This window comes from Melospiza melodia, chromosome 4, assembly GCF_035770615.1.
Source record: "Melospiza melodia melodia isolate bMelMel2 chromosome 4, bMelMel2.pri, whole genome shotgun sequence".
In the NCBI taxonomy this organism is placed as follows: domain Eukaryota; kingdom Metazoa; phylum Chordata; class Aves; order Passeriformes; family Passerellidae; genus Melospiza; species Melospiza melodia.
In genome coordinates, this window is record NC_086197.1 from 4131132 (window position 1) to 4154369 (window position 23238).

Genomic DNA, 23238 nt, shown 5'->3' on the forward strand with positions numbered 1-23238 from the left:
ATGCAAAAAAGAATAAAACATAAGCTCTGGGATGCCTAGTCACTCTTTTGGCATTACTGATTTTGGGATTTCACAGAATTATAAGCATATTTTTCCTCCTCTTTAACATAACAGCATCCCTTTAAATCTAATACAGCAGAATAGCAGAATAGCTCTTTGAGCTTATTGTTAAAATTCAGAGTATGTAATTATGCCAGCTGAATATCTGGATACAAAGATGACTGCAGTAAAATAAAACAGAAAAATTCAAAAAAAGATTGGACCAAAAAAACCCCACACAAACACTGTGGGCTTGTATTTATTCTCATGCAATAAAACAAGAAAAGTATTCAGAGTTTTGAAAGCATCGATCATTCAGACTCCAAAAACCTGTCTGAAGGGCCATCCAGATTTATGTAATTGAGCAGTCACTCATTACCTGGGTGGAGGTGAGGAAGAAACTCATCCCAGAGCTCAGAGAGCTGCCAACAGATTAAAGGAGTTTTTCCCCCTCTGGAAACATGTGGACTATTGAGGTCCTTGCTTTGGTGCAGGAATATTCCTGTTTTTACTGTCCTTTGCAGAGACACAGCACCTGGAGCAGCTCAGGAAGCCAAAGCATGAGGCATTCAGAAAGGCATTGGCGCATGTGTTTCTGTTTACTTATCTATCCAGTGAAACTCCAAGAAACAAAAAAATGTCATATTTTCAATATTAAAATCCATAGAGGGACTCTACACAGCAGTGCTGTGGCTTCTGCCCATGGCAGGGGGATGGGAACAGGTGATTTTTAAGGTTCCTTCCAACCCAAACCATTCCATGATCCTAAAACTATTGCCATAAAAGACATTCTGACAGCCACAGTGCTTTGAGCCCTGGAGGACCATCCAAGGTTGTCACAGCTCCCAGCTCTGGGTGACTTTCCTGCCCTGAGTGATCTCTGCTGGCTTGCAAAGGTCAGGGGAGAAAATACAGGGGAGAAAATCAACCAGAGCCCAGAGCAGCTTTGGCCAGGGCAGCCCCATCCCAGCTCCTCTCTGTGGAGCCAAGACGGAGAGATCACACAGATTTAAAGAGGCAGGGATGGCTTGGGATGAGATGGATGGGAATTCTTTCTCCATGACAGGAGGGCAATTCTGTGCTGCTGCCCTGAAGTGCTGAAAAAAAATCATCTGGTTTTTTGAGCCTGGCACCCATGAATTTTTCAGGCACTCATTGCTTTTCCATCCTTCAGTTTTTCCCCTTAAACAGTCAGTAAATCCCACCTGGATCCTGACACCACCCCATTTGGCCTCTCCTCTTTTTGCTGTGGTCTCGTGAGGGAAGGGGACACTCGCATGCCTGCACTGCCTGAACCCAGACTCCAGAATGTCCCTGCTGCACCATCCTGACCCTGACCTACTGTCACAGACACGTTTTATGAAAAATCCTTTCCTTAGGGTTTTTTCTCCTGAGAAGCCGAGAGGCCTCAGGAACAAAATGTAAACAATGGTTATCTGCTGCTGTGGAATGCAACAGGTGCATCTGGGATTGGGCTCATGTGGTTGTTTCTAATTAATGGCCAATCACAGCCCAGCGGTCTGGACTTTCTTGGACAGTCACACGCCTTTGTCATCATTCTTTTTCTATTCTTAGCCAGCCTTCTGATGAAATCTTTTCTTCTATTCTTTTAGTATAGTTTTAATATAATATATATCATAAAATATTAAATCAGCCTTCTGAAACATGGAGGTCTTTAGTATAGTTTTAATATAATATATTACTTTAGTATAGTTTTAGTATACTACTATTCTTTTAGTATAGTTTTATACTAGTGTGTATATATATATAGTATATATATATATACTATTATAAAAGTATATAGTGTAGTATATATATAATATTTTAAATATATATAGTACTAGTGTATATATAAAGTATATAGTATATAGTATATAGTATATTTAGTATATAGTATATAGTACTAGTATATAGTACTAGTATATATATATATACTAGTATATATATACTATATATATATAGTATATAACTATTCTTTTAGTATAGTTTTAATACAATATATATAATAAAATAATAAATCAGCCTTCTGAAACATTATCATCTCTTCCCTCATCCTAAGACTTTTATGAACATCATCACAACCTACAGCTCCCAGAGCAGGCTGGAGCACAGACAGCATGGCTCTGCTGCTGGCTTCAGTCAGCATCCCTCTGGAGATACAGGCAGCAATCCCTGGAGTAAAATCTCCCTCATAGAGCTGTGACTGCTGTCAAATTTTATCTCTTCAATTAAATCTTGATCTTCTTTGCTTTTGGAGTTGTGGCATTTATATTTTCCTCTGAAAACCAGCCCTCCTCAAGTAGGGAGTTAAAAGGATTCATTCCCAGCACACATTATCCCCACTGTCAGTCCCAAAGGGGTTAAACATGAATGCCTGGGCTCAATGTCACATCACCTACAGCAGTTCCCAGATGTTCCCTGTTATAAATTTAACCTGTCTTTAAACAGGTGCCATCCACAGATGACTGGGATGTAGCACAGAGGTCGTATTTGTTTCTCCTGAGCCTGCAGAAGAACCTCCCACTGGTCAGATCCTACACTGAGCAAAGCCTTGTGCCACCAAACCCTGAGGCTGAGCAGGGACTGGGAGCATCCAAACAAACCCCTGAACAAGCAGCCATGAGACAGTGCTGCTCTGAAATTGAGCTAAGAGATATCAACCATCTCTCAGGAATGGTTTGAGTAGGTTGGACAAAGACAAACCCTCAAACTTCCGTGGTTTCTTTCTATGCCTTGTGTGTGCTTTGGTGTTAAGGCTATTGGTGGTGGCTCTGGGAAGCTGAGCAGTTGTTGGCATGTAGGACCATGGAAATATGTGGATTACTTAAATGTCACTTCAGTTTTGGTTTGGAGTCACAAGCAAGGTTTCAGGAGCTCTGAGCTGCAGAACCACCAGTGTCTGATGCCATTTAACAATAACTGGAGGCAAAGAAGTGAATGACATCATGTTTATCCTCCAAAACCAGGGTTTCTTGGGTTGGCTTTGATCCAGGCTAGCTGCAGCACAATGCTCCATGGTCCAAGAGGTTCAGATAACTCCATGAGGAGTCAATGTCATCCTTACCCTGGCTGTGGCCTTGGCACATCCTTGGCCCAGGGTACCAGATGCAGATTTTAACAGCAGATTTTACCTCAATGACTCTTGGATGCCATAATCCTCAAATACACCATCCCATCCCCAGATTGATGTGGGGAAAGTAAATTAAATTTCTGGAGCTATTTTCTGAGTGCTTAATCTGAAGAACCCTTTCACGTCCCAAGTAGACCCCAGCAGGCTGAAGCCCTTCACCAAGCATCTGTATTTCAGTAAAGCATTCTCAGCCTGTGGAAGAAGGTGGCAGATGCTTGTCTCACCTTGGTCTGGAACGTGCAGAAGACATGAGTGAGGAACGGGTGCTCCCAAGCCAAGGAGAGGACTCTCTTCTCCACCATCGTGCACTCAACGTCATCGTCCATCAGCACCACGTCCTTCTTCAGGGCTTTCACAGCAAAATACTGGTCTGTGCTCTTCAGCTCGGCCAGGAACACCTGGAATGGAAACAGCTGCTCAGAGAGAGGGATTATCTTCTCTCAGAACAGCCATGTGAGGGTGGGAACTGAGCTCCTGGGAATTCACTGGGGTACACCTTAAAAACCTCGATGCTTAAGGCCCCATTCTGCCATTAAGGACTTTGAGTTTGCTCACCACACCCAGAAGAGTTTTATGAAGTTGTGCCCTGGAGAAGGATGTGAAAATCTTGGCAATTACAGGAGAAGGGTACATGCCTGGATGGAAAGGACATGCCAGAGAGCCAAACACCTCTGATAACAGAAACCATCCCCATGCAAATGCTCCTCAGATACATTTCCTGTTTTCTGACTTCAAATAATAAAACACAGAATAATGCTTTGTCAGCATTTGAAATGCAAATACCCTGCACCAGCTCTTAAGCAGGTGGAAAATGATGTCCACCAGTAGCTGGACTGGTTTTATATCAGATGTCTTTCCCTCCTTCCTCTCAGTTTTCAGGTCTGAGCACACAGGCTGGGTCCCTGGCTCTTCTCTGAGAATGGGAAAACACCTCCCAGAGGAGTTACAACCTCTGTCTATTTTTATAGGCAGGGAAAATGAAACCCAGAGCAGCAGAGAAGGGTTTCTAGAGACCACAGAGCAAAGAGGTCTCTCCTGGAAGGCAGTGACAGTCCTGATCTTCACCCTAACAGCCTGCTGACCCTGTTTCTATAGACTGAATAAATGTGTACGATTTATTTTAAGACCTCTTCAAAGAGGTCTTTGAAGTTCTCTGCCAGACACTATTTACTGAGTAAGCTCAGACACATTTTAGCCCTGACAAAAGTTTTATTTATCCTTTTGACTACTGCTGCATTTCACTTTGTAGCACCAGACAGAGAGCAGAGCCTCCCTCTGTCTCTGCACTGAATGACCAGAAATGCTCACAGTGCTGATGCTGCAGGCTCCCTTTTTACCCTCATGTTTGTGCTGGGCACTGCTCTCCTGGGGAAGCTGGGGAATGAATGTGCTGCATTTGTGACCTGTGCTGTGGCTCCCAAGGAGCAGGGGAGGCAATGCCAGAGCACATCCAGAGGGGGTGGTGGGAGATATCCCCAAGGATCTGCCCCTCAGCCCCCCAGGATCACACAGGCACTGAGATGTGACACCCTGTCCCCTCTATGGGGAAGTGAATCTCTCTCCAAGCAAATGAGGGCACCAGGAGTGACACCAGCACAGGAAACTCGTGGGTGAGTTTTTGTTGCAGAAAGGCACAAAATGGCCCATCCTCTCCACACCCACAGAGAGATGTGCACTTCAGAGAGATGCAGAAACCTGCAGAGTCCATGTCAGCATGAGGGCTAAAACAAGGTACAGAATGTGCTTCAATGGAGGCACTCAGGACTTGAAGAGATGAACACCTCTCACCTCTCATGAGATCTCTTTTGAGGAGTGGTTTAGATAAGAAGACCTCCAGAGATCCTTTACTTCCAATAAAAATGTTTATATATTATATCCACACTCTTGATTGCAGGTTAGTCTGGAATATTGGTTTGGGGTACTCTGGTTTAGCTGTGAGATGCTTCAGCTCTGGCTCCCATGCAAACTGAGGACATGACAAGTGGACGCAACACTTTCTAGTGGAAAATTTCCCTGTGCATTGAGCTGGAAATAGATGGTCTTTAAGGTCCCTTTCAGCCCAAACCATTCTATGATTCTGTTACTTTCTAGTATGAAAGGCCAACACAGGAAATATTTTACCAGTGGAGGAACTGGCTGCAGCAATTGCTCCAGATCATTTAGCAGACAAAAAGCAGCCCTTTGTCAAGGCACAGTTTCCCCCTTGGAAAGAAGTGGGATGCGGGCAATGTGATCCATATTCCTTCTCCTTATTGGCTGTGAAAACACAATGGGGAGTCCCTCTGAAATTGCTTCTCTCAGCTCTGTGCTGGCACTGAGTAACACGAGTCCCCTGCAGTGGGGAAGAACAATCCACAATTCACCAGGATTAAAGAATCCACTGAAAACAGGTGGTTCTTGTTTCAAAAGCACAAATCCTTGGCTGCTGCAGAATTTGCTTTGGGCTGCAGCACGGATCAGAGCTGGAAAGAGCAGTTTCTGCTCCCAGCTGGGACCTGCTACTCTGAGAGCAGAGCTGATCCACACTCAGCTCCTCAGCTCATGCTTCCACCTCCCTGTGAAGAGGGAGAGCACAGAGACCTTTCCCACCAGCTCTCTGGGGATATCCTGGTGTGACAGCGTTCACAGGGGTTCTTGGATGAGGCAAGGGATGAGAATGTTGACTCTGTGTTCAGAAGGCTTGATTTATTATTTTATGATATATATATATATATATATTACATTATAACTATACTAAAAAGAAATAGAAGGAAAGGTTTCTTCAGAAGCTAGCTAAGCTAAGAATAGAAAAGAATGAATGATAACAAAAGGCAGCTCTCTCTGACTCTGTCTGAGATAGCTCGGTCCTTGATTGGCCATTAATTATAAACATCTAAGATGGGCCAATCACAGATGAACTTGTTGCATTCTACAGCAGCAGATAATCATTGTTTACATTTTGTTGCTGAAAATTCCCAGCTTCAGCAGGAAAAATCCTAAGAAAGGATTTTCACAAAAAGACGTCTGCAACATCCAGGATCCATCAACCTGCACAGAAGGGGAAATTGAAACCCTGCCTGGGGCATCCCTGTCCTGTCATGAGAGAGCAGCTAATGGGACAGGGAGAAGGACAAGGTGAGGAGAAGATGGAGTTCAGGATTCAGCCATGCCAGAGAAGGATTCTTTGAAGATTTTGAGATTTTGAAGATTTTGAAAATTTTGAGATTTATCAGCCATTGTGTGGCAGCAGGACCAGGGCAGTGACCTGTACTGGGCACTGGTGAGGCCACAACTCAAATCCTGTATTCAGTTCTGGGTCCATCACTACAAGGAAGGCACTGAGGGGCTGGAGCATGTCCAGAGAAGGGAATGGAGCTGGGGAAGGGGCTGGAACACCAGAAGGAGCTGGGAAAGGGCTCAGCCTGGAGCAAAGGAGGCTCAGGGGGGACCTTGTGCACAACTGCTGACAGGAGGGGACAGACAGGGGCAGTCAGGCTCTGCTCCAGGGAACAGGGACAGAACAAGAGGAAATGGCCTCAAGTTGTTCCAGGGGAGGCTGAGATGGGATATTCAAAAAAATTTTCTTCACTGGAAGAGTGGTCAGGCATTAAAGGGGCTGCCCAAGGAAGTGGTGGGGTCACCATCCCTGAAAGTGCTCAAAAAACACGTGGATGTGGCACTTGGGGACACAGTTAGTGGTGGACTTAGCAGTGCTGGGTTAGCAGTTGGATGGAAAAACCTTGGAGGTCTTTTCCCACCTAAATGATTCCATTCATTCCAACCTAAATGATTCCATTCCATATTTTTCCCTAAGTGTCCCTTCAAACCAGATCTATTTAATGCCACACAAAGCAACGTGCAAATGCCCACAGTGGTGTCCCAGTCCCAGTTCTTACCTTGCCAAAACTGCCCTTCCCCAGCATCTTGTGCAGGACAAAATCTTCAATGGTCAGTTTTAACTGCCCTTGGTGCTCCTGCTGCTCCTGGGACTGCTCTCCCAAGTCTGACTCTATGAGGGATTCTCCCTTCACTGTGCCCTCCACTGGGGTCTCCCAGGAGATGCCTTGTGGCTCTGCAACACACATCAAAGCACCCGAATAAACCTCTGGACAGGAGCAGAAAATCCCCAGAACACTCACAGGTATTCTGCTTAGAGGTTTAAAAGGGTATTTTAGACAAATGGAAGTGTGGTGGCCATCTCTGAGTAGATCTGCTCCCACACTGCTTTCTCTCCAGAGGAAACTTTACTCCAGTGGAAGCTGCATCTTCTTCAGTAGCTTTTTTTAAAATTCACAAACCACTTTACAAACTCCTTCGTCTTTCTGTTTTATAGCACCAAATCCCTAATTTCTGGCCACTTGTCTTCTCCAGTCCTTCTTGCTGCTTGCCATTATGGTGCAGTTTCATTTTTCAAGGTCTTTTCAAAACCCTAGGCAAAGCTGGGTGAAAAGCTGGGATGGCATTTTCACACTGTGCTCCTGCTCTGGATGTGAAGCATTCCAGATCAACCATTCCAGCCAGCCTGGAGTGGAATCACTCTGAGATTTTTCCAATACTCCACTAACCTGGATTTATAAGAACTTGTAAGAGATTTTGTCCCTCGCTGGATTTATCCCGTTGCTGTAACTGCTCTAAAATGCTGAACACTACTCAGCAAACTCACCCACATGTGAAACAGCTGTGAAACCACCTGAGGCTTCACTGTTTCACATCAGCACAGCCAGTTCTACTTGAACAGAACACAAATAAACACAGATGGGGACACAATTTATTTTTCCTTGGGGTCCAAAGGGCACAGTCTCCCATTTACCCTCCTAAACATCTGTCCTTGTATGATAGAGGGCTGTGACACCTAGATCAGCTCCTGGGTGAGTGAAGTGGAGGCCTACCAGTGGTTTTCAAAGCTATTGGAATTCAACCTCCACCCAAAAATATGAAATCAGAAAGAAAATTGGCCATGGTGATCAGAAGGATATCCTGTTTAGAGCTTGGCAATAAATTCCCCACTCATGTCACCCCCAACTCACCAGTTACCAACCAAACAACAAAAAGCTCTGCCCTGTATCACCAGGAGTAATTACCTTTTTTCCCTGATGCTGGCAGGGCCTGAAGTGGTGTCACATCCTTCACAGGAACAGGGAAGCCAATTTCCAGAGGTCCATCCCTGGAGATCTGCTCACTGTCACGTTGGCAGCGAGCCTGGGGCACAGAAACCAGCAAATTTTTGAGCCAAAATCACATGCCAAGCTTATGAACAACACCATGACTTCTTGAGTGTGACTCAAAAAAGCCAAAATCTAGAAGAGCATCTAACAATACTTCAACTATTTACCTGCTGGGTGCTCTCTATCATTGCCAGAGCTTCAGCCATCAGTTTCTGGTTCACTCCACAAAGATTTGCTACTTTTGCCTGGCACTTGTGGTGGACGTTCATGCCACAGGCTGAAAGAGAGAACACGAGGACAATGAAGGGCTGGGCAGGAGCAGCTGTTGGCCAGGGACAGAGATCAGCCACCTAAAGAGCTCCTGAGATGGCACTCAGGGAGTTTTTTGGTTCCCTATGGAGACTATTTTTGTATTTTCTCCTGGCTAGAAGTTGCATTTCCACATCCATCAGCCTCTGCAGGTACAGGCTACTAAAATTACAAGGCACCATCTCAGAGATAAACTGTAATCACAGAAGAGGATCCTGCCATTAGTTTGAAATTATGAAGACAGTGAAATGTCTTGGGTCTGACAATGGAAATAGAGCTTGCCAGTTCATACTGGGGGTGACTTGGGAGATGAACAGGGTCACTGTGGTGCTCTTTGTCCCTTTGGGAAGCAACTCATCATCCTGCTGGATCAAACATCTCTCAGCTTGTGGACAGTTGTCCTCATTCTTGAAGAACAATCCTCCCTGAAGAACAGTCCTGTAGACCACTCCTTCACCCTCCTGGGTGCTGTCAGAACCCAGCACATTGCTCTGGCTGCCCTGGGTGATTCCAGACCCTGGCAGGGGGCTCAGAGACCCTGGCACAGAGTCACAAACACCTGTGCCTTTGATTTTAGCCCATGGAAAAAATTACCAACATTGTGTGATGAGTTACAAGCCACAAGAGTTTGAGTAGAATGACAGTGAATTTGTCACAGGGTGAAAAAGAAAAAAGAAAAAGAGCAATTTTGGGGTTTTAGAATGGGGGTTCAAGAGGCAAGAGAGAGGAATCTGGGTGTGTCCTGTCCTTCTCCTACTTCTTGTCCTCCATCTTCTGCTGTGATGGTGACACTTCTGGATTGGTTTAGAGTAGAGACAGACTGTCTAACATAGGTGATAGGTACTGGAAAATTATTGTAAATAAAGTACAGGTAGTTGTTGGTATACAAAGCCTACACGACCCCAAGGGCAGGGACTGGGCCACAACCCAACCTGCTGGACAGATCTCAGCAGGTCAGAGAAAGAATGGAATAGATAAGAGCAAATAAACAAAAAAAAAAAAATAATAGCAGAACCGAGGAATCTCGACTTTTTTTTTTGGTCATGAGGCTGGCAAAAAAGACTTTTAATACCTCAGGGGTCATCTCAACCACAGAAACCCCCCTGGGTGCCACCTCATAGTGATTTTACAGAGAAAGGCGATAAATGTGGTTTGGATTTTCAGACTGCCACCCTCCAAAGACGACGACCCCTCCCACTGGTGGCCCAGCTGGTGCCACCCTGGCCAGGACTCACCGTCACACTTGAGCCCCTGCCGTGCCAGCCCCCAGAGCAGGGTGCCACAGTGCTCACAGAACGTGGGGCTCTTGTAGTTGTACACTTTGAAGCGGTGGGGCATGTCGATCTTGAACCTCTCCTTGTGGAACTGCAAGACAAAAGCCAGGCTGAAAATCCACTCCTCATTTCCACCTCGGCGCCGTGGGGAAAAAACAAACCCGTACCACAGAAGTTGCTTTCTCTACTGCTCTTTTATTCTTGGGTATGACTGCCAAGCAGAAATTGCTTATCAGGCTCACAAACCCAAATTTTGATACATAGTGACTGCAGTTCAGAGGGAATTGGGTCATTTCATCCCTGGCCTTGACCAAAAAACAGCTTGTGCCTCATTAACGTACCCAGGCTCCGCTAATTCTCAGTGGGAAAACATTGGTACTTTTAAAAATCATTCACCTCATCCTGAAATAGATGCCTACATTTGTTGTCATGAATCACTCCTTGGAAGAGCCTGTTGTAATTCTTTTAGTGTGAAAGGTGATGACAAAGTTGGTTACATCTACCCTGGAGATGTCAGAAGAGAAGGGAGAGCAATCTCATCTATAAAAACTGTAGAAGGAGAACAGTAGCCAGGGTGGGACTGAGAGTGAACAGAAGTTGTAGGACACAAGGTAAAGGGAATAGTGCTACCAGGAGTTTAAGATCTGGGTTTGCCTACCAAAAAGAAAATTTTAGAATAAACTGACATGAGAAAAATAAAGCAAATAACAGCAGAGATATCAGATCTCCCACTGACTGTTTCAAACAACATGCAAGCACAGATTTGTTCAAGCACAAAACTGAAAATTCAGCCTGATGTCCAGCTTAACATTGGATAGTGAAGAGTTTTCTCCAGTAAATCTCCACCTCATGTCCATTACTTCCCTCTGAGTTATACTTTATGCATTAGAAAAATGTCAGTTCTGACTCAGCAACTGCTTATTCTACAGCTGCATTTGAGTAAATCTTAAGTAGGAGGTAATGAAATCACTGGGAACATAAAAAGCAAAGGGCACAGATGAGGTCACAGAGTCCTTAGCTCAGTAGGTCCTTTTGCTTCATCACAAGTTGCTTTGCAGTGGTGTAGGAGAGATCTGAGTGACACTCAAGACTTTTTAAAGGGAATCAAAATAAAATAAAATAAAATAAAATAAAACAACAATAATAGTAATACTACCTACCATTGTTTCTCTGCTATTGATTGCTGATCCTGTACACTTGGCTATTACTTTATCAATGCACTTCTTATGAATGGCAGCGTTACATTCTGCAACAGCAAGGGTGTCATGGTGTTAATAAAGAAATTCCTTAAGAAAATATTAAGTAAATAATGCCAATAAGAAAACAAAAGAAAGTTTCTTACGTCTGCATTGATAGCCTTGTTTATTCAGACCCCTGAAATGAACAGAGCGGTGGTTAATGCTGAGTTGTCTGAAAGGCTCAGTAGAAGAAAGAAGAGCAATAATTATCAAAGAAGGAGAACAAAACTGCTTTGCTTTTTATCACTCATTGTAGAGATTATTTAATTTCATTATCCTCATTTAATCTGATGGTGCAGTGATTCTCTATGGTTCTCACAGCCTTTTCAGCATGCATTCACATCCTGAATTTCAGGAAATCCCAACAGCAAAGTGGACCAATGAGAAATACCTGTGCATTTTGCCAAACCCAAAAATATTTGTAAAAAGTAAATTTAAAAATGAGGGGAATTTTTCACAGTTGGAATTATGGAATTACAACTGCAAACCACATCCTTAAAGCGATGCGATAACTCTACACGTAAAATGCCTAGGGTCTTACAGGAGGAGCACAGATATTTAACAGGGAATCATGGAATATTTTAGGCTTGAAAAGACCTTTAAAATCATCCAGAAAAGACCTTTAAAAATCCTCCAGCCCAACCATTAACCCAGATCTCGCCCACGTTGCCCCAATGTTGCCCATTTCCATGTCCAACACCAAGCCACGTTCCCAAGCGCCACAGTGACACCAGAAAGGGTTCCTGGGGTCCAAAGGAGCAGAAGCCCAGATCCTTTTGCATTTACCAGACAAACTCGTGGCACACAGAGCAGAAGGTGGGCTGTGGGAAGAAGGTGGCTGTGAACTCGTGGCACTTGACGTTGTGGATTTTGGCCTGTTTGATGGCTCCCCTGCGCTGGTGCAGGGAGAAGAAGCTTTCAGTCTCACAGTCAGCCAGGTCCTTCGCATCTGGGAGGAGAGGAAAGGTATTTGGGTGTACCCTGTCCTGATCAGGTACCTTCAGAAAATGCAAATTGCCCGAGTACTATGTGACTGAAGCTGATGATTCACTGATGGTAATGAATACTCAAAGAAATACCATTTTATTAAACCCATTTTATGAAAAGTCTCATTTGGATGGTTTTTATCCGCCATTCCTACCCTGAAATGACTTTAGACTTGGGGCACTGAGCTCTCTTGGCTATTCATAACATTGCTCTTGAAACCTAGAACAAAAATTTCCCAAGGAGAGGTAATTTAATCATAAAACTCTATATGGCTGAAGAAACATGTCCTAAAAAGGATGAAATTCCATAAAAATTAATAATTACTGATATATGGACACAAACTTACATGTGTGTATATATATATATATATATATACATACATGTATATATATATATATACATATGTATATATATATTATATATATATACACATACATACATATATATACATACATGTATATATATATACATACATATATATATATATACATGTATATATATATATAAAAAATTGTTTTTATTGGTGGGTATTTAACAGAATCCTTTCTGTGTGCATATACATGTGTCATTAAGCAGATATTTATGTCCCAGGATATTTTTCTTATTTTTCCATGCCAACATTTGCCTTGCTGTTTGCTGTGCCCTTGTTGTAATTCATAGTTATTTAAACTTTTTGGGACAGCAAACAAACCAATTCTTACTTCACACACACTTCTACATGAGCTTGTGCCTACAAATCTAAAATTCACACAGAAAATCAATCTCTGCTTAGTTTCACTCCTGCACTGCACAGTGAGTCACTCAGGTAACCTGTAAGAACTGGCTCCCTGTGTGATCTGATGCTGATCTTGATATTTGTTATACAAGCACAGCTTGCATTTTCTATGCTTTGGCCTCCCTAACCCCTTTTAACACACAAACAGCAGCCCAATCTATATTAAAGGTAGGGATGGTTAAGAGAATATCAGCATGGCCATGGCTGCTTTCAGTGCTTCTCTGTTTCTGTGAATGGAAAAGCCTTCCAGATATCTGCACCTCACAGCTACACCTTGCACCTGAGGGTATGAGAATTCTGGCAACAAAGATGGGAGAGTAAAAACAAGCATTTAAATTAAACCCATTTCCCTCAACAAAAGAGAATGCAGCCCTTTCTACAAGAATTTTTCCCTAATAGCCAACCTGAGGCTGTTCCCTGAGGCTGTTCCCTCTGCTCCTGTCCCTGTTCCCCGGCTGTGCCCTCCTGGCAGGGACTTGTGCAGAGCCACAAGGTCCCCCCTGAGCCTCCTTTGCTCCAGGCTCAGCCCCTGCCCAGCTCCCTCAGCCCCTCCTGGTTCTCCAGACCCTTCCCAGCTCCCTCAGCCTCTCCTGGTTCTCCAGGCCCTTCCCAGCTCCCTCAGCCCCTCCTGGTTCTCCAGGCCCTTCCCAGCTCCCTCAGCCCCTCCTGGTTCTCCAGACCCTTCCCCAGCTCCCTCAGCCCCTCCTGGTTCTCCAGACCCTTCCCCAGCTCCCTCAGCCTCTCCAGACCCTTCCCAGCTCCATTCCCTTCTCTGGACATGCTCCAGCCCCTCCATGAATTTCCTGCAGTACATAAAGCCGAATTATTTCAGAGGGAGCTGCCTCCTTACGTATCTGTTCTGTCTTGTTTAGCATAATGGGAATATCTGCCATTTAGTGGTAAACCGGCCAAAACAAATCTGCCTTGCAAATCACAGAAGAATGGTAACCACACAATAAAAATCACTTTTCTGGAGTTTTTCTTTCAAGCAGTTATGTTTGTTGTTATGGATCAGTCAGTAATAACATAGGCATTGCTTTTAGTGAAGACACCATGTCTGCCCCACAGCCCAGAAATCACAGCCATAAATTAACAAACAGAATCACTTGCCACTGATTTCCAGGAAGTATCTTGCATTCATCAGCATTCGCCCTTGAGGCTTCAGTTCTAGCTGGTTGAGATAAGTGAAAAACAAGAAAAAAAGTCCATTAAACAGTCACTCAGAGAAGGGAAAATCTTTTCAGATGACTTGCAAGTGATCTCCTTTTCCCGGTGGGAACTGATGAATAGCAATGAATGCTAATTTTCAGGTTTCTCATACCCATGTGAGGCAACAAGCAGGGTAGGAGCAGCTACAGAGAGAGGAGGGTTGATCTCATCATATCAAACACTCAGAGCAGCATGATAGGAGAGATGAATGTGATTAAAGCACAGAAGATGTGGGCAGCTTTTTAGACACCAAATTAGGAGCACCACTTTCTACAGAAAAAACTTTTTCCCAATGGATCCTGCAAGGGGAAAGTGGGAGCAGTTCAAAAAACCCAGCCAGCTTCAGACTGGTGATGCTGAAATCTTTTAGGCACTCAGTTCTGCAAGTCTAACATCTTTAGAGTCAACCTGAGGGATGCTGCAAGCTCATTATTGGGGTGCCATGGTCCATTTGAGGTGTTGGGGCTGGGTTGGACTCGATGATCCTGAAGGTCTCTTCCAACCCAGTCATTCTGTGTGATTCAGGCATTTTTTTGGGGCCTCCCCCGTGGACTTGGCAATTCCCACCTACCTGACTCATCATCCATAAGTGCCTTTGGAAATCTGAATCCACTGGATTCATATTAGCTGGATTCTGCATTTAAATATTTCTGCCAGGATCTTTCTTGCTTGGACTAACACGGAACACAACCTCACATTCAGCATTCCAGTGAAGACTGCTCAAATTTACACCACCATAACTTCAGTGATTTTTAAGGAGTTACTCTGACATAACTCTGAACTCAGGCAGCTGTGAATCAGCTACTTGATATCAGATAAAATTTTTTAAAGCTGTTTCCCCAGAGAACATAAAATAACTCATGTTCAGCCAGTCATACTAACATTTGTTCCCACTGGGTTTCCTCAGCAAAGATTAATACGTGGGCACAGCTCACCTGAAGCAGGATCCTCACTAGCACAGGGCAGGTTTCAATTAAAATAAAAGTGCCAAGCTCTTCTCTTCTGACAAGTCTCTCCCTCAAGTCATGCCCAAGTAGTCCCCAAACATTATTCCAGCCAGTCCCCCTGTGCTGCTGGTGACACCCAGCCTGGCATGGACACAAGGACACCTCCCCTTACCCTACAGGAGCTCCCCAGCACATGTTGCAGGAGGAGAGAGTGATGCTCACCCATATCTCTGTCTTCCCATTGCTCTTCTTGCACCTCTCTGCCAGCACCTTCAGCTCCACTGTGGTCTCTGAGACCATTTCAGCACTTTTGTCCTTGACCACGATGTGCATGACCCGGCCATTGTTGATGTGGGCATCAAAAGTGCTGTTCCAGGGTGGGTACATGGTGGGCTTCTTCTGCACGTACACTTGGCCATTCTCTGTTGAGAGGAGAACACAGATTGATCCAGTGAGGGCTGCTCATGAGACCAAATACAGACATTTACCCTAAAAATGTAATTTCCACCCTTGACCCCATCAGTTCTGTTGAGGAGATCTCTAATGCTGACTCCAGCACCATAAACACCCACTTCTAATCAGGTGAATCCCATCCCACCTTGTTTATCACCTGTCCCAAAGCACTGCAAAATGAGACAGGTTTGCTTCAAGCCCCCCAAAAGCTAGGTGCACTTTGGGATTAATGTCCAGCCCAGTAGCCAGCTAAGGGATGTTAAAACATGAACTGTCTTGCAGATCTGTAACTATCCCAAAGGGATGTAGAGTTTTCAATGAAACAAACTTTCCCTAATTCTTTAATTCCTGTTCTTTCACAGCATCTTAATATGGTGATGGGTAAAAAAATGGATATCTCTGAGGTTTGCAGAGGTTTCTCTCTAACTGGGTCTCTCTGAAAAGAATCTCAGCCAGATTTATTTATGTCACAGAGCCAGTTTTACTTCATACAGCCCTGTAAAAGTCTTGGATGCTTATTCAAGGTAAGTTCTAATATCACACCCTCTGCAAATATTCAACCCATCAAATGCTGAAGCTGAAGGAATAAGAGAAAAAGAGCAGCAGACCTGTGACCCCTATCTAAAGGCCCTGCTGCTATTTCCAATAATCCCAGATGGAAAAGAACATGCAGCTGGAAGGAAACACATGCTGAAAAAAAAAATTTCCCTAAATGAGAGGACTAATTCACAAAAAATCCGAGACAAAAATGAGGCATAAACTTTCCAGCATCCCGGAAAGCAGAAATCTCAGTAAAGGACCATCATTTCTCTGCTGCATCAGTGAAAAAGCCACAGATGTGAAACACAGCACTTGCAAAACAAGTGATTTCATTTGTGTTGCACTCCAGGACACCAGGCTTAAATAAACAAGCCCTGGAATGTGAATGAACTGCCCAACATACGGGATCAGACAGCCACCCCTGGTGCATCCCGCTGACGGCTGTGGAATTCTGCCAGGGATTAATCCAACCCCAGGCTCCTGAAAAATGAAATTGCAACTGTCTTTCCCGGGGAGCAGCTTCCACTGTGGCTGGGAGAGCTTTTCCTGGAGGCTTTGCTGAGTTCAAACATGAAGCAGGAGCCTTCATGAAGCAAATGTCACCAAGGCAGGTGGCAAAATGGCACCCGGCCAGGTGGCTTGTGAAGGCAGAAGCCACTTTTAAAGGGCAGACTCTTTTTATATCTCAGAGGCACACATAATTTCTGAAATATTTTGTCATCAGTTATAAATTGCTGTAACACCTCCAACTGTATGGAGGTGTGGTTTTTTTTTTTTTTTTTCAGATTGCATTATAATGTGACAGGGTTTCTTTTATGAAATAAGCAAGTGGGAAAATGTAAAAGGCTGCCCGAGATCTATCCACAACTTCTGAAATTGTTCACTGTGGTCTTGCTGTGACATCCCTGTGTCCACAGAGGATGTTCAACACTCCCAGATCCCTGGGGACCAATGACCTTTTCCTTATGGCTGGTTGACAAGGGACAGCCTTTGGCATGAACCCAAAGTCAAACTCCCTGGTTTTGGAAACACATTTATCATCTACCACTGTTGTGTTTGTAAAAACCCGGCCAACCAACCAAACAAACAAAAACAAAACCAAAAAAACCCCACAATTTGCCAGTGCTAACATAGAACCACAGAATGGTTCAGGTTGGAAGGGACCTTAAAAAACCATCCAGTTCCATCCCCCTGCCATGGGCAGGGACAACTTCCACTAGACCAGGTTGTTCCTTGGCCTTGAACATGTAGGCATGTCCTGCCCTGCTCAGCAATCATTTCTGCCCTAAAAAACTCCTTCATGGCCAAGTGTCAGTGCACAAGGCCAGGGTGATTTGCATCTCTCACCAGCTGTGCAGCTGATCCACTCCTACTCCTTGGTCAAGCCAAAATTTTAGCCAAAATTTGTATATCAGTGATATATATATATATATATATATTTAAAATTTTAAATTTTTTTTTCATCCAATTACAACTGAGTAGTAATTCTTTGTCAAATCAGGGAGCTGGAGAGCAAATTATGACCAAAAGAAAAATGATCACGAAGCAGGGATAAGGCACAGTTTAGTGGTGGAACTAGAAGCGTTGGATTCACAGCTGGACTTGACGTTATTGGAGGTCTTTCCCAATCTTAATGATTCCATGATTCTACCTCAAATATATTTAGTTAATGTTTGTCTGGAGACCTTTTGCCTTCTTGAAGCCTGCCAGAGCATGACAGCTCCTTGGGATGGTGACGGAGAGCATTCCTGGGATTTGGAGTCAGGCTCAGCTCCCCGCACGTCAGACAGAGACCTCTGAGTGCTCTGTGTGGTCAGGGGGAGCTTTCCCAGGGTGTGATTCACCACACCCCTCGTGGATGTGTCCCTCAGGCTGGGATTGCTCACACAGCACTACCTGGGAATTGCAGGGTGGATGGATTCCGTGGTGGCCTCGCTTTCCTCAGTGCCTTTAAGGTAAAGTTGTCCATCCACACATTTAAACACCCTCCAGCAGGTTAACACCTCCCACAGGTGCTTCAGCCCACCCTAGGAGGGGAGGGTGAGGTGGATCAGCCCCAGGAGATCCTGTCCCACCATGCTCTGAGCCATCACCAGATGAAATTTCATCCCAGCAAACAGAAATCTCCCAATATCAAAAAGTCACTTTCCTACACTCAGCCCTTACTAATGGAGAAAAGTTCCCTCAAACACAATTTTTTTTGTTGGTGGAGGATTTATTATAATAATAATTAAAATAATTATAATTATTACACTAATAATTAAAATAAATATAATTACTATAATGATTATTGACTCTGAGGAGCACAAAAATTATATCCCTTAGAAAACACTTTTGTGTTTGTTGGATACCAGAAAACACTTTCAGCTCTGTGTCAGACAAATAAATATAGGTCTGTTCTGACCAAATTGATTTTATTCACTTTTAAACTGACACAGATTTCAATTTGAGTTATGGCTTTCAAAAGTCTCATTAAAGCAAACAGCCAGGCTCTGCACAGAGCTAAAATAGAATGCATTTTCTGATAAAAGTAAGATTTTAGGGATATCTTGTCATGCAGTATTTTCTTTCCTTTTGAATTTACTTCACCATATCTTCCATTATTATTTGAAGTATCATTTAAGGCAAGACAAAGTTCAATGTGCTAAATGCTGACTCGAATAAAAAAGGAACCCCAGTGAAATACTGAATTATTTTAAAATTCTCATTTTTTAAAAACCACTTTAACATCCTCTGGGGATTACAGTCACGGGGATTCTCAATAAATAGGGATTTCTGAGTGGATTTTATTTTTCAAAGAATCACAGCAGTCAAATTAGAAATTTATCAAAGATTTAAGCCAAATATCAGCCAATATGAGTAACTTCCTAACACTGAAGGTCTTGCTCTTCATGATCCTTTGAAAGCACAACTGGAGAACTTTTTATCCTTTCACTGGAATTATTTTCATGCATAAGACATAGAATAAATGTTTTCTGAAGGAGGACTCATCAGTGTTGCTCAACCAGGATAAATGTGCAACAATCCATAGATCCAGACACAGCAAACAGCTTCTCAAGAGATTTCATTTTTGAACCTTTTACACAGCACAGCAATTACACAGATAAATTAACTATTTCTGCAGAGACTGGGCTCTTTGAGTACCTTTTATTTTTTAATTATGGAAGTGGCTGGGTCTGTCAGTCTCCCCCCAAAAAGTGATTAACAATGATGGCCCTGCCAGAATATTTTAGCGCACTCAGATTTCACCTGTCTGGAGTCCCACTGACACACCAACAACTGGCCATAGAAGGGTGAAACCAAATCCAGCTCGGCTCATCTGCTCTGTCACATGCTGGGGCTTGTAATGCAGCTGATAATTTCATCAAACTGGAGATACAGATTTGTCTGGCACCATCTTAAAATCAGATTGCCTTGCAGACCACGCCAAACCAAATTTATTTGTGCTGTGCTGGGACACATAAAGGGCTTCACAAATCTTTACAAAGTGGGGTTGGAAATGGATGATTTTGAGGTCTCTTCCAAGCCAACCTATTTTATGGCTCATTCTAGTTACCCACACACAGGAAATGACCCAGAAAAGCACAGACATGAATTACAGAAGCCCCCAAGCCCTCCCCACTCACCTGACTCCACGGCTTCTTTGACCATCACGGCGCAGTAGGGGTTAATCACCTCCCCCTGGGATGGCAGGTAAGGGCCACTGTCATAGTTGGACAAACCAATCCTCAGGAAGGGAGACATGACAAGTCCTGTGCCAAACAAGAGACAGGCAACGCTTGGGACAGAGTCTGAAACTTCCCCTGGGTTTGAGCAGCCCCTTATCTCCGTCGGGCAGCGGCCGCTAGTTATCCATCCAGCTGGAGCCTCTCTGACTTCCCTGCACGGACTGAGCCAGCACTGCTGGACGTGCCCAAGGTACTGGAACTCAGCTCTTGGCTTAACCACAGAGCTGAACTCATCACAGGGCTGGGAAAACCCACAGGAGCAGCCCTGAGCGCTGCTGACTCCACGCCGGCCGCCGGGAACGAGGATGACAATGCACAGGAGTCACAAATCAGAGCTTGCCTGGCCTGGGGTGAACCTCTGCTGTAATGGATGTTGAGTCACATCAAGAACCTGAACGCTATGGGTGTAGAGAGGGGTTTGGGAATACTGTTGGAAGCCTGCAAGCTGAATGTGAAACTGTGAAATAACTGTGCACTATTTATATACGGCATGGGAAGGAGCTCAGGCATTCCTGGGTGCTGAACCATATTCACAAGTGAAGCTATAAAGAGAAAGTTCAGCTCATATGAACCACACTGTATAGACAGGGAAACAAAATACCCCACCAGAAAAAGCAGCACCTCAGGGTTTATTTTAAGCAGCTGAAAACAGAAACAAATACAATCAAGGTGCCAGGAAACACTACAAAACCTCTGGGTTGAAACATTACAAAACCTTTGGGTTGAAAATCTACAAAAATTCCTCTGCAAGGTCTTCCAAAGCCTTCAGAGAGAAGATTTAGTAAAACCAGAAATTACTAACTGCTGTAGCTAGTGCCCATCATTTTACCATCTGGGCCCAAAACTGGGATTTACCACTCAAACTTTTGTCTCATCATCTGAGCCTGTCATTCCTGGCTTCTCCTCCAGTCAATGTGGAGCAAGAGGCACTCTGAACTCAGCTGCAGATGTCTGTCTTGGACCACCAGAGTTAAAAGCCATCAGTGCTATCACCAGCTGCTATCTGTCAAATATATTGACAAGGACACATTGTTCAAGCACAACAGCAAAAGGATGAACGACTTGTGGTGTGGGATGCAGCCAAGTCACTTCTGCATTTTACACATAAAAAATGATCTTTGCGAAGGGAAGCTTCTCTAGCCTCACTTGGAAGAAGTTCCATGTGTTTTGCTGGGAATAGCATTTTCTTACCTGCAAATGGTATTTTCCTGACAGATGAGTTCAGTCTCTGAGAGGTGCTTCTCTTTTCATCACTATTGCGGACAACATGGAAAGGTTTATTTCAGCAGAATGAATACTTGCTCCTCTGGCCAGGCTGATTTCAAAACCTGCCTCTCTGTTCAAAGACACAGGAGGCAAGACCATCAAGGAGAGAGGAGAACTTGAGGAACCAAGATGTAGCCCTTTGCTTGAGGGTCCTCTCTCTTCCCCAGCAGTGTGGAGCGATGAGTTTCCATCAGCCCCTCGTACAAAAGTCTGGGGCTGCTACAAAACCCAGAACAACTTTTCATCAGCACATGGCCAGCTTGCAGGTTGTTATTCCACTTTTATCCTGTATCTGATGGGATCTTCTCCTTCCTCCTGTTTTATAAAACAAAGACAAAGTGCTGCAGTTATTGCTGGGACTGGAACACCAAATCTTCTGGCTGAGCACTCACAAGCACTGAGCACCCACATTCCAACATTTTCCGACACAGATGGCTCATGAAGCCAACTGTCCGTGTTCTCTGACAAAGAATTTGCCTTCCCAGAAGGTTTCCCTAAATTTACTACTCTACATCAGGCCAATTTATACAATAAACTGCATCTGAAGACTCTCGTTCCCATTTGAGCTCCTGGCTGTGTTAGCCAACAACCAGGCTGAGTTTTCAGGAAAACAGCAAAAAAGTCACAAACTCTCTTGGATAGTGCACTTAAAAGAGAAGAAAACCATCAGGTGTCTGGGGCAGAGAAAGGGAAAAATGTCCTGTGACTCATGTCTGTTGTGTATCTCCAGAAATGCAGAGACCATGGATCTCTGCACATGGCATTGCCCTCAACCAGGAAAACATCAGAGCTTCTGCAAAGTCCCAAAAGCTGGGAAAGGCAAAGCACCAGGTCAGGCTGGATGCAGGCAGTCAAGACAATCCTGTTCTCCTCTGGATGAGGGCAGCATCTCTGAAGGAGGTTTCACATTAGCCAAGTGCCTGATGAAGCTGCTTTGGAGAGCCACTTGCATTTAGAAAGATCCTCAAGCACAGCTAGACCTGTGGCACTGCAGAGAAGTGCAGTGAGTGGTTTGTGAGTGCTCCACGGCAAGAAAAGGCTAAAAGTTCTGCCTCAACTGTCAGAAGCAGAGAAACCTGATCAAACTAAGAAAGGAAAAAAAAAATCTCTTCAGTGGAAATACATATATACGTATATAACATATATATAATATATATATAATATAATATATATATATAATATATATAATATATATAATATATAAAATATATATTATATATTATATAATATATTACATATAATATATTATATATATAATGTATATAATATATATAATATATAAAATATATATTATATATTATATAATATATATTATATATATTATATATATAATATATATTATATACATTTTACATATTATATATTATATAGAAATATAAATATGTTATATATTTTATATATTATATATTATTAAATATATATTATATATATAATATATATTTAATATATATTATATATAAATATATTATTAAATAAGAAAGCTATTTTTTCCCCCTCTGTGTGCGATGCAGACATGTAGTATTACTTAGACATTTCCTTTGTTTCAAAAAGCAAGACGCCTATGAAGTCTAAAGACAACAGGAAAAACAAATCAAAGGGTGTCTGGCAGCAGAGGTGAAATCCAAGGAGCTGCATATTCTGTAGCATCAGTGTGGAAAGCTAAAGATGGGCAAAGACTAAAATCAACAGCGAAAACATCCTCATTGAATCTCTGTGTGTGAACAGAAATGTCCTTTCTTACCATATTCCACCAATTCTGCTCACTGCTGGGCAAGAGAAAATTATGATCCTCTTCCAAATCCCTAATTCCTACACATTTGGCTTTAGGAACCTCTTGTTCCACAAGCAGGAGCAGGAGGAAGGGCTAGGGGATAAGCATTCCCTTACCAGAACTTTCCAAATTCCCCTTTAAAAGCTCAGAGTGGCAGTCAGAATTATTAGTCAGTGTGTTGGGCATCTAAGAACATGCTGCTAAAAGAATCCAAAGATCTTTTGATGGCTCCTCAGCAATAAAATCTGGTGACTATGGACTCAGGTATAAAAGAAATAAAATTAGGACTAAACGTTTGAGCTGCAATTCGTCACACTTCAATTAAATCAATGTATTCACAACATAGGTAAAACTGTGAAAGCATCTTGTCCTGCTAAATACTCCTGTCACTGCTCCAAAAATCACAGCTTGGATGTGCTACTGCTCAG

General features: G+C 43.4%; 1 protein-coding gene across 1 annotated transcript in view; it reads right to left on the minus strand.

The window, feature by feature from the left end:
- Positions 1–23238, minus strand: part of PRKCQ (protein kinase C theta) — a 58434-nt gene that overhangs the window by 18825 nt on the left and 16371 nt on the right. The window contains exons 2-13 of the mRNA XM_063153686.1: positions 20965–21354; positions 19672–19797; positions 15275–15474; positions 14007–14067; positions 11921–12083; positions 11239–11270; positions 11057–11142; positions 9858–9987; positions 8481–8590; positions 8230–8347; positions 7045–7220; positions 3394–3567 (exon numbers count right to left, since the gene is read on the minus strand). Of these exons, the coding sequence (XP_063009756.1) occupies positions 3394–3567; positions 7045–7220; positions 8230–8347; positions 8481–8590; positions 9858–9987; positions 11057–11142; positions 11239–11270; positions 11921–12083; positions 14007–14067; positions 15275–15474; positions 19672–19789 (1368 nt within the window). The 5' untranslated portion in view covers positions 19790–19797; positions 20965–21354. The remainder of the gene's footprint in view (positions 1–3393; positions 3568–7044; positions 7221–8229; positions 8348–8480; positions 8591–9857; positions 9988–11056; positions 11143–11238; positions 11271–11920; positions 12084–14006; positions 14068–15274; positions 15475–19671; positions 19798–20964; positions 21355–23238) is intronic.